The sequence below is a fragment of the Rhinichthys klamathensis genome, unplaced genomic scaffold (genome assembly GCF_029890125.1).
Source record: "Rhinichthys klamathensis goyatoka isolate OS25496 unplaced genomic scaffold, OSU_Roscu_1.1 h1tg000110l_1, whole genome shotgun sequence".
Taxonomy (NCBI): domain Eukaryota; kingdom Metazoa; phylum Chordata; class Actinopteri; order Cypriniformes; family Leuciscidae; genus Rhinichthys; species Rhinichthys klamathensis.
In genome coordinates this window covers 1,689,272-1,702,079 of record NW_026606648.1, presented here as the reverse complement: position 1 = coordinate 1,702,079, position 12,808 = coordinate 1,689,272, and the positions used below count along the sequence as shown (strand labels likewise).

The 12,808-nt window shown below is 36.7% G+C and overlaps 1 protein-coding gene across 1 annotated transcript in view; it reads right to left on the bottom strand.

Moving 5' to 3' along the window:
• The window catches only part of jph1a (junctophilin 1a), a 34,492-nt gene extending 22,894 nt beyond the window's left edge, over window positions 1-11,598 (bottom strand). The window contains exons 1-2 of the mRNA XM_056254108.1: window positions 10,926-11,598; window positions 8,418-9,180 (exon numbers count right to left, since the gene is read on the bottom strand). Coding sequence (XP_056110083.1) covers window positions 8,418-9,180; window positions 10,926-11,304 — 1,142 coding nt within the window. The 5' untranslated portion in view covers window positions 11,305-11,598. The remainder of the gene's footprint in view (window positions 1-8,417; window positions 9,181-10,925) is intronic.
• Window positions 11,599-12,808: the final 1,210 nt, after the last annotated feature.

Below are 12,808 nucleotides of genomic sequence, written 5' to 3'. Positions count from 1 at the left end.
TTGATTATCACAATTTCATAATCGTTGGAAGCCAAAATCGAAACCAAAACTAAAATTTTATTCAGCCCTGCTGTTGAATTGTTGTTCAAATGCGTCACCACACATGAAAGACACATGATATAATTGGACCAGTCAGGACAGCCACCGAGTAGGCAGTCATTGCTGTATTTTAACATTATTACGAGGACATAAAAGATCACGATCTCTACGATTTCGCTTGAAATATAGTTCATGAACGTCTTCAAGATTGATCATGATATAAAATCTTCCTACCTCTAAGCTAACAGAGATATAAAAGCCACAAATCATTTTGATCAAGTCAAGTCATTTTGATTTCATGCCATGGCATCTTTAATCTTGAGAATGTATCAATGATTATCAAAGATTACATTGTCCACCTATTCATTTTGATGTTCATTTAATTAGCGAACCTTATTTACATCTGCCATTTTATTACAAAAGCTTGCAACATTTGCATTCTGTTTTTATCTTGTGATCAGCACACAGTGGTCACGTTGCCATAGCTTTCTAATTTTTGCTCTTTATTAAATTAATGAATTAAATAAACAGGAAGTAGGAGCGAACCATCTGCCTCCCTCACAGTAAGGCTTCTCCTGCAGAAAAAGTAGTGCATGGCTGACAGGATGCGGTCGCCATGGCAACGCTACAGCACTCTGGCAGGTGCTTCTACACATCATCTGGCCCTGTGTTAACAAATAGCAAGAGCTTTACAAACCAAGCGAAATAAAGACTTTACGGCTGTAGAACACGTACAGGATCACATATACTCACTTAACACTCTTTGCGCACAGACAAACACACATCTTCCAGCAGGGTGGGATATGACATGTCGGGCATTCAAGTGAAAGCTTCGTGAGCTTAAACACACACACTTGCGTACGTTGTTGAGAAACTTGATGTCTGTTGTACGGCGTTCATAGCACCCTGTTAGAAGAAAGGTCACATCGCCTGGCAACAGAATGCATCGAGCTCCAGCTGCAATTTTAATTAGGGCAAAAGCGTTTCCTGGCCTCTGCTTCCTCTCCTTTCATTCACAGGCGTGCGGTCGATACAAGCAGGTGAAGTGGACACATCTTACACCTCACTGCTTTGATTCACTTGCAAACAAATCCATATGGCCCTACCGAACAACTCCAGAACACATCTTTCATTTCAATCTATAGGTGAAAGGGGAAGGGGACAGTTTACTTCTTATTACTATTAGTATTATCTTAATTATATTAAGTCTTAATACTAGTATGCTGTTTACTTGTGCAATATTGATATACTATTGATTACAGTATATCGTTTTCTTAATCCATATGCACTGTAAAAAATGATGATTTAATTTTTTTTTTATCTAAACATGCACTGCTGTTAAAAAGTTTGGGGTCTTTAAGATTTATTTTTATTTTTTTAGAAATTAATACTTTTATTCAGAAAGGATGCATTAAACTGATCATAAGTGACAGAAAAGACATTTATAAATGTTACAAAAGAACTTTTGAACTTTCTATTCATCAACAAATGGTTTCCACAAAAATATTAAGCAGCACAAATGTTTTCAACATGGATAATAATAAGATATGGTTCTTGAGCAGCAAATCAGCATATTAGAATGATTTCTGAAGATCATGTGACACTGAAGACTGGAGTAATGATGCTGAAAATTCAGCTTATAATAACATCATATAAATACAAAATAAATCCTGAATTTTTCTTTTTTTATTCTTGCCCCATTGGACATTTGATTTGTCTTTAAGGTTACATTTGTATGGTTTATATTTTAAAATATTTGTTTAGAATTTAGATTTTTATCTTTACAGCTTATTACACAATTTGCTTCTCAAATAAATATATCTCGTTTAAAGGACGGCGAAATATTTTCCCTGCCACTCAAGGAGTAAGAAATTCCATTTTTCGCAGTGTGGCACTGTGCTGATTATTATATTCATATTGGGTCATATAAAGTTCAATAAGCTCTACGATAAGCACATAGGATTTAAAATCTTCTGAATGATCTAATGAGCTTAGAAAAAGGTGGTGGCATTAAACAAAGGCCAGAGATGTAGCACAGGAAATGAAGACATACAGTGGGATTAATATACAGGCAGAGATTGTGAAGGTTTTATACTAACAAAAACAAAAATCTTTGACTCAGCGGTGTTCTGTCCAGAGGTGCGGATCAGGGCAGTTGTACGTGCCAATTCAGTGCCGTTCCTAATATTTACTGTACACAGAGATCTTTCAGTTATTAATACCATGTGATGCTCCAAAAGGGAGGGTGAGGATGGAGAGGCCGCAATGATAAAGCTGGCAGATGTTTTGTCTGACAGTGATACACTAATCTTGGCGTTAAACACGATTGCTAATATCAATCACTACAGCTGTGGATTATTACATATTAACATAAATTATGCAAGTGTTTCGATAATCACATTTCACTTCCATTTTACTGACATTCTACTTATCCAGCAATGGACTTGCCACACTACAAACTAATCATGGCAGCATTCTGAGCGAAATTGAGTTGTAATCGAGCATGCTTTCCATTTTCACCACAGCTATAATTTATGTGTCCTCATTCCAGAATGCATTAATTAAAAATACGATGGCTTCGTCTATCAGTCTTTTTATGTGTTGCTCATATTAAGCTCTAATAAGGGGACTTGTTGGGAGTTCGGCATCAGCACGTTTAATTTTAGTGGTTGCGCTGTGCTGGAGGGTAGGGTGGCTCTCACGTGGGCCTGCGTTGAGCTGGATGTGGACAGGCTCCTCACTCATAACCTGTCAACATGAAGTAATCCCTCACTGCAGTTCTGCCACAGCGATATACAGATCGGAGGGATTGGGCGAATCAGGTGACGGACAGCTTCGTCAACCAATCGGAGTCTGTTCTTTCCTGTAAGTGGATTTTTTTCACACACTGTACACTCTGTGCTTTTTTAAAAATGGCTCTGTGCCTTCTAAAGCACTGCCTAAACTTAATGGTCTAATTATATATGATATTTAACAGTTTGAACATTGGCTCATGCAAACTATAATTTCTTAGCCTTATAATATTTATTTTTTTATAATACAAATCTAGATAATTTTTTTATGTTAAATACACTACCGTTCAAAAGTTTGGGGTCAGCAAGATAAAAAAAAAATTGAAATCAATACTTTTATTCAGGATATATTCAAATAAATGTTAATAAATGTGTTTTTAATTCAAATACAATAAACAGAATGTAAACTGTTTTAAACATTGATAATTCATTTCTTGAGCAGCAATTCATCATATCAGAATGATTTCCGAAGGTTCATGCCACATTGAAGACCTAAGTAATGGCTGCTGAATTACAAATTATATTAAAAATGTATTAAAATATATAAAACAATTGTAATAATCTATCACAATAGTACTGTTTTACTGTATTTTTGATTAAGTAAATGCAGCTTTTTATTTCCTATTATTTGACTGAAATAACCTACATCCAGCATTTTATGTCATAATTATTGTTATTCTTTGCTACAGTATTTCCTTTACTAACTAACTGGCTCATAGTCTGTGTTTATATCGGTGTTCTCGATTGTGAGTAAGGGACAAATGCAGATGAAGTCATTGTTGCGATTGACGATAAACATTTGTGAACTCAATTGGCACGTAGGACAGATGACAGCCTGGCAGTGATGGGCTACTGTATCAACTGTTTACTGGCTTATGTATTTCTGTCCAGAGCTGATAAGTTGACTCCATCCTTGCCTTATTTAGTCAGCCAGAGTTCTGTGCTGCTGACACACCAGAGAGCATGAGAGAGAGAGGAGAGAGAGAGAGAGAGAGAGAGAGAGAGAGAGAGAGAGAGAGAGAGAGAGAGAGAGAGAGAGAGAGAGAGAGAGCGTACAGGGCTGTAGGTTGACTGAACAATTAAACGCTCCTATACTCCCTCCTTTTTATGGTGAATGACTAATATCAACTGGAGCTCAGTGTGAAGAGGGTGAGAAAGGTGGGAGGGAAAATTGAAGGGCTCTTTTACCTCTCTCATTCTCTCATTCATAATCACAAGTATAACCAGTGGCAAGGCAGTCATTATAAATGGGGGGAAGGTGGGGTTTGCGCATAACCATTACCACATTTAGAAATGTCAATTTATGCTCATCAACGTATTGGGAGTTAATAAATATCAATGGCCTAATGTGACCCCCCACAGGTTTCAATTCGTTCTTAGGGTCATATTTCATCTGAAAAACCTAAAGAACAAATAAGAAACTAGGAAACTAAACTTATTTTTGAACCATTAAGATTTTTTTTTTTTTAAATTGACCTTATTTTCATGAATTTACACCCTAATTCTCATAATTGTAAAATGAAAAAAGACAATATTTAAATGTAATAAATAAGTCTTTATTGGTTCTGGTCGCATGTTCTGTGCCTTTAAAATAAAAATAGTATTACAGTATTTTTTATTGTAAATAAAAAAAAAACAGTAATATTACAGTAATAATAATTTATTACTTATTACAGTAATAAGAATCTATTAAAAATCACAATTGAGAATAATGTGATTTAAAAGAAAGTAATCAAAAGTAATTATCATTGATCCATTTATAATCCCCAAAACAGAATTTATTTTCCTCACGTGTATGTAAATTTAACTTTATTTTTATAAATGAATATATAAATATACCTGGGCAGTCAGATGCATTTCTTTTTTTTCTTTTTTTTTTTGAAGCTCTTGATGTGTCAACTTTTTTAAGGAGTGATAATAAAGAAATGCTATTCAATAATAAGAGATTGATTAAACCTAATTGTAGGTCCAAACAAAGTTAAAGCTAACACCACCAATGTGTACAACCAACCAAATTGTCAACAATTTCCCTGACTAACACTGTGTCTTATCCTAAAGTGGACCTGTTATATTATGTAGTTGCCCTGACACTGAATCTATCACGTTTCCTTTCACAGTGAGGCCAAGTACGCAAGTTAACCTTTCACACCAACTCCTAAAACAGCAGATTCTGTTGACCACAGCAAGAGCCCTGCCCCTCAGGAAAGGGGGGTGTGTGGGATTATATTTACGACCCTTTAAAGAGAATACACTCTAGGGTGGAGTGAAGATACGGAGCAGTATTACTGTATTCATCTCTAAAGCACTGACAGCCAGCCAAGATCGTAACCGTTAGCCTGCAAGCAAGCTCTAGCTCAGCTGTAACTGAATGCAAGTGATGCATAGTAAAATGGCTTTACTTTAATTTCATAGCACTGTAGCACTGGTACTGACCCTGGAGCGTAAGCCCTGTAACCCTGACCCACTGCTCGCTGAGGGAGAGTAACCACAGAACACAGGCCACTCTTGAGTGGGACAAATGCCAGATACTCAGCTAATAGTGCCCAGTAGGTGGCTTATTCCATGTTATAATAAACACAGAAACTGTAAATAGCCTGAAAGTGCCACTCAAACCAACTGTTAACCTGTTTGACCCCTTTGTACACTGGCAGTGCTGCTGCCTATATTCTACATCATGTTATTTATTTATTGATTGGCTGATCACTAACATGAGGTCAGAACGTCAGAGTCATGAGGCAACAGAACACATTCATGAGGCAGACGTGTGCATATACACATACCAACAATCATTTACTAATGATGGTCTTTTATTTATGGTCTTTAACCCTTAAATAAAAGATCTGGACTGAAAAGTGCTCTTTTATTCGTCAGTGGGTAGGGGTTAAATGTAACAAATGTTACAGGTTCAGTTCCAAATTGGAGTGACACAGGATGTCAGAATCTGTGCAATTCTGGTCTGTCGCTTTATACCAATCACATCATTTCTGTGTTGGCTTTGGGCCATTAAAATGGCACAATGTCTTCCATTCTAACTGAGAATATGGAAACTATCTACACTACCATTTAAAAGTTTGGGGTTGGGAAGATTTTGTCTTTGAAAGAAGTCTCTTATGCTCACCAAGGCTGCATTTATTTGATCAAAAATACAGTAAAAACAGAAATATTGTGAAATATTATTACGATTTGAAAGAACTGTTTTCTATTTTAATATGTTAAAATGCAATTTCTTCCTGTGATGGCAAAGGTGAATTTGGAAGGTGAAGGTCACACGATCCTTCAGAAATCATTCTAATATGTCCTATTATTATCAATGTTGAAATCATTTATTTGTGCTGCTTAATATTTTTGTGGAAACGGTGATATATTTTTTTCAGGTTTCTTAGAAAGTGTAAAAGAACAGAGTTTGGTCTCCATTGACTTCCATGGTATTTTTTTCTTATACTATGGAAGTCAATGGGGCCCATCACTGTTTGGTTACTGACATTCTTCAAAATATATTCGTTTGTGTTCAGCAAAAGAAAGAAAGTCATATAGGTTTGTAACAACTTGAGGGTGAGTAAATTATTAATCATTTTTGGGTGAACAATCCCCATAAAACCCATTAAAAAGTCATTTTTTTGTAGTGCAAGCCCACTAATTTGTCAACCAGGAAGACCCTTGCTCATCCGGTGGCTTTAACATTATGAGTGGGAGCACATAAGGACAGCTTTCACTATATTAAAATACTCTAATGTTTGTTTGTGTAAAAATCACAGACTTGGATAATCCTTGAAGTTCATTGACTTACTAATGGAACATGGAACACCTCTCTAATCCACTGGTTATGCGCATACAGTCTGTATACATTCATACATAACTTGGTCTATTGAAGACGTTTGGTTGAAGATGTTTGACAAAGCATCTGTTCGGGTGGTTAATGGAAGTAACATGAGCATGTGAGTTCCCCAAGACCTGTTTAGGATGCTATGAATTTGCATGCCTTGAATAAGTGGTTTACACAACACATCTATTAAAATATGTCTGTCTAGTATGGCTCTTGGCAAGGGAACAGACATCATAATAGAGTACATGAGATGCATGACCCCATGACTGCTCCCTGTGCATCTGAGCTATGGACAAATAATAGACACCAATCCTCAAAAAGGTTGTTTGTGCAACCTTTTCAAATTCAGACTTCCTAAAGAAGATCAAACTAAATAAATCTGTTAAAAACACCAGAGCTTTGCCGAACAAGGTTTGTGTGACTGTGAAGCTACACCTAGAAATAGATCAATGACATATGGTTAATGAATGAAATCTGAATAGTTGCCCCATACGCCATACGTCTGAACCATGCAGACATCACAGCTTAACAGTACAAGTACGGTAGTAGCAATCTTGGGAATGTTACAGAAGCCTTGATGTGGTTGGTGCACTTGATCACAACAGTTTCAAGTCAACCTGTCAAGATTGCGCATGATATATTACAAATTCTTGATGTCTCTAGAGTTGTGACAGTCAAGTCATATATTCTTGTTATAATGTCTGTCATCATTTACTCACCTTCATGTCGTTTCAAACACATTTGATTTTCTTACACACGATGCAAAAGAGACGAATGTACTGGCCATATAATGATAGCACATGGGGATCTGTGCTGTTGAGCTTCAAAATGACAAAAACACCCCATTAAACTATCATAAAAGTAGTCCATACGACTCATGTGCTATATACCATTTCTTTTAAAGCCATATAGGTTTTTGTGACTAACAGACCAAAATTTGACAGATTGTCAGACTATTCTGAATATGAATATGTGGAAGTGCAACTAATATATAAAAGCTACAGTGGAGTTTAATTTTTATACCATTTTATTTTTATTATACAATAAAGTTTTAGTAATTTTGTTATGTACTTTTGTCATTTTTATATTTGTTTTATATATTTCTATTTAGATTTATTTACTTTTATTTTAAGAAGCTGCAGCGATCAAAATATTGATTTTGAAGATGTTACAAATGATAGTTTTGAGAATATGTTTGAGATTGTGAATATGAGCCAGATGCTGAATGCACTGATGGTATAAAACATCTGCTCAAACTGAACCCTTCTAATCTCCAAAAGCTAACAAAATATGCTTTATTTTATTCTTCTGTAATTGTTACTCTTATATCAGGAGAGTTTTATATTATCGCAACAGGTAGAGATCCATTCCGTGTTAGATATAGATCCGGGTCGCTAAAGACCCAAATATGTAATAATGACTGGCGAAACATTCATGCATTTAAGGGTTAACAATAACACTGCAGTGGAGGGGATTGGGGAAGATTTAGATTAGGGCCTATTTTTTTTCACACAAAACTATCGTATGGCTTCCTTCAGAAGACTTGGATATTTTTTTTGTCATTTTGGAGCTCAACAGCCCAGATTCCCATCCACTTTCATTACATGAAAAAGAGTGGACATTCTTCAACGTTTCTCCTTTCGCATTCCACTGAATAAAGAAAGTCATACAAGTTTTGAACAACATGAGGGTTAATAAATGATGAGAGAATTTTCCTTTTTTTGGCCCCAGAGAGGAGATTTTCAGCAGAGGAGTTGCCCTACCTTGAAACTGCTATTTCCACTTTCGTCCTGGCGATAGCTGCCGCCCTTCGAGCCCCCTCCACGGCCCTGTCCACTTTCTCTTTAGTTTTATGGTTTTTAAGAGGAATAAGCTGCTTCCTTATCCCACGCACCAACACATTATTTTTATACTTCCCCTCCTCTTTGGTTCCATCTGGGAATATTGTGCATCCGTATCCATGCCTCTTGTTGTTCAACCATTCCCCTTCGTACTTTAGCCCATTGGATCGCTCACTGACTCCAAATCCATTGCGCTTGTCATTCTTCCACTCGCCCATGTAGGACTCGGTGGTGGTGGCATCCACGTGGTCCTCCATGGGCGTGAACTCATCGGGCACTTCTCCGTCTCCATAGCTAATGGTGGAGTTGGCGTCGCTGGAGCTGATGCGGCTCATGGTGGCGTCACTACGCGCCGAGCTCCGTTTGCTAGAGATGGACGTTTTGGAGTCAGATTTCCGTAGCTGGCGGAGGCTGCCAAAGAGGGACCCGCGGCGGAACAGGCCCTTCTTCTTCCCGGTGACGACTTCGGTGTCGCTGTGAAAATTCAGCACGAAACCACCACGGCTTCCAACTGGTGTGTCAGGTACCGTATCCTGCAGGATGGCGCCATTGCTTTGCACACTCCTTAGGGAGGCCAGAGAGGTGCGAAGCGGAGAGCGTATGATGGTGGCCATTCCATAAGGCACGCTCTGTCGTACACCGTAGCCATGCCTCATGCCCCCCATCCACTGGCCTTGATAAGTGCCTTATAAAACATAAAACAAAGTTAAACTTGTGTAGATCAAGTATAAATGAACAGCACAAGCCTGGTAAAGTTGGTTTGGAACATACTCATAATTTTAGTCTCAAATATAATCTTAATGATAAAAGAAAGAATGCTTTTGAGGGACATTAGCATATCAAGTATCAATCAATGTTAGTTGCATGACAGTTATGTTTTATGTTTACAGAGTTCATCACTGACACTATTTACACACAATATCAACAAGCACATTTGGTAACTAATAAGGCATTAGGTAAATGTTGGATGTCACATTGCGATGCGTTCAAAAAGCATAGAGTAGATTGTGGCACAAGTTTAATATACAATCTTGCTAAAATTATGTAATGTGCAAAGTACTATATGTTGTTCATCTATGTATATTTATCTTAATGTCACCAGCATTTGTTTAGTGTACTTTGAAAGCATTGGATTTTATTTACACACGTTGGCAATGACCTCTGACCTGACTGTTGGCAAAAACATAAATAGAGTTAGTTAGGAACCTTGAATTGGTTCTTTTTCATAACGTTCTATTCCATTAAATTTCTTATAATTGCATTCTTATGGAATTGAATCGTAGTATTTAGAGTGAAGAAGACCTTTACTAAATCAGCACAAAACATACATCGACCAGTGCAGTCTGATTCTCATGAGTCGGTTCTTATTAGTGAACAAAAGCTAACAGCCAGATAGACCAGTGTGTGCTTATTCCTGAGCAAATGACTCTCATGATCCGGTTTAGAGAATATTTAATCAATCTATTCAAAAACTATAAATACATAATATGTATATAATATATTTCTCTCCACAAAGCCTTGATAAATATTTATTTTATATGATATATGCATTTTTTAATCTTATTTTATTAATTTCTTACCACCTTATTTTAATAGTATTTTATTGTTATTTTGTGTATTTCTTTTTCAAGTCATAATTTGTTTTCTGTATAATGTCTATCTGTAAACAGAATCTTGCAATTAATGTACTTTAAATCTAAATTACATTCAATAATAAAAAAAACCAGTACGAACAGTGCGTCCGATTTTCAAACGAATGACTCGTATGAGTGATCAGATTCTTTTAAGTGAATCAATGACATTTAAGACTCCCAAACGAAACATGATTCTTATGAGCCGGTTCTTTTTAGTGAATCAAAAACGATTATGGGTCAGTCGGAGCGTTTCTGAATTAATCTGACTCACTTACTGAACCGCAAGTTATCGTCTTGTCCGAATCTAAACGAAGCAACAGCTGTTACAGTGTTATTTGCACTAAAGGCTCGTGAGGCTTAAAACGGCGTCGTTAGACTGGTTGTTCTATGTTGATTTGTATTCAAAGACATGGGTTTTTTTTGTATGAATGAATGAATGAATGAAATACGTTATAATATAGAGTAGCTTATATATATATATATATATATATATATATATATATATATATATATATATATATATATATATATATATATATATATATGCTGGTTTTGTCTTTTTGCAGAATAAAATTGATCCCTGATTTGTTTTATCCGCAATGATCATTTGACAACAAGCTGCTGAGAGCAGTAAATAATAGAATGTTTTTTTTTTTTGTAAACGTTTCTTCCCCAAAACTACTAAACAAATAATTATTGTGACATTAAATAAAGGAACCGGAATCGTAATCATTCAATTGTTTACGATTCGCATCCCTAAACATACATGACATTTGTAAACAGCAGTGGCACTTACCACCATCCCCATAGGTTTCGACTCCATAGCCATCCTGTAGTCCATTACTCCACGTCCCATCGTATCTAGCAGGTGTATTGGTGCTCTGCCGAACTCCATAGCGACCCTTGAACCCGTGACTCCACTCCCCACGATAAAGCCATTTCCCCTTGGTCTCAACACCAAGCCCGTGGCGTTTGCCTTGCGACCAGTAGCCCTGGTACGTATTCCCGCTGGGCCAGGTGTAGACCCCGACTATCTCAAAACCGTGGGACCAGGACCCGGCGTACTCGCCTTGACCCTTGGGTCCCGTGCAGATGCCGTGTCCGTGGGCTTTCCCGTCCTCCCATCCGCCACAGAAAGTGCCTCCATCGTCGAAGTCGAACCGTCCGCCCGTCATTCAGAATGGGATGAAAATAAAAACAGTCGTAACGTTGCCGTGCGCTTCTTCTCGTCTTTCTTTTTCATTAAACCTTTTTTTTCCACAGCCGAGTTCAATAGCAACGATGAAACTTGGGAGAATTAATCACAATGGAGATGTTGTTGGTTGGGATTTTTGCTTGGGTTGTGAGAGTATGAATGAGGAGGCAGGTTTAGTGCATCATTACCGAAGCCGCACACGCTGGAACCGCCGACTCCCTCCCGCTCGCAGGCGCTGCGCAGAGCAGAGAGAGCACACACAACGAGACCGCGCGCGCCTCAGCTCAGCTGCGAGAGACGCTGTCAATCCTCACGCGTCATCATCGCGGCCACGCCCACTTCACCCTCACTGAAGACGCGCAGGTTCACAGGCTTTAAGAAATGCTTTGTTTGGATTTTTTTTTATCTTATTTAAATGAAATAAATAAATGAATGAATGAATGAATGAATGAGTGAGTGATTAAATGTATCCATAACACATTTAAAGAATTATCTTACAATACCGAGAATTTACCAATTAAACATATTTTGGGAAGATTTAAGCTGAACTTTTATTTTTTTATTTTGTGGAAAGGAAAAAGAATTTTGCATTTGTATTTACTCAAAATTATTATGGAAGGATTTAGAAACTTATAAGAGGAAACTGGTTTAAATGACATTTATGTATTTGACGTGCTTTTTATATTTTCAGAAATACATTTTAGAATGTGAAGAACAATACAGTTTGCAATTATTTAATTTAGGCTAATAGGAAAATTTCAAATAGGCCTACATGAAAATAAGTGGGCTTTGAATGACTTTCAATTATACTTAAACCTTCTGGAACAAACTAAAAACAAAAAAAAAACGTTTTCATAGCACTGAAATGTATTTTCTTTCTCTGGCAGCCAATGTTGGAAATAATGTGACTAATACCTCTTGTTCTCGTGGCTTTAAATGGTTCAGATGGTGGAAATTGACCATCATGGACTGGTGAACTGCTGATAAAAGCTATGATATAAGCGTATGTAAATGTAGAACTATAGAAGTAGGCCTATATTTCACAGATTGTTGCAAACCCACAACTCTCCTTTGCATGCCATTAGTTTTGATAAAATAGCAACATTTTCACTGAAACTCAATACGTTTTTACAACATATCATCAAAATAAGTAAAGCAAATTTCAACTTTTTTATATAGGCCTAAGTAATAAAAGATTCAACTATAATTTTTAAGTCAGTTTAATGTGATTTAAGTTTAAACGACTTATATAGATTGTACTTAAACATTTTAATTGATTGTACTTAAAAAATTAAGGCAGCAACGTTTTTTACAGTGTAGAATGTTCTTTATTTTTGTAATTCGATGTTTCCCTTTAATCAAAATTATGACAGAAATTTAGCCCAGAAGCCACTAGAAGCCACTAGGGGGCATCAGCATACTTCCAAAGATGATTCGAAATTCTTTAAAATAAATTACAATTATCTAATTTAACTAAAACTTTA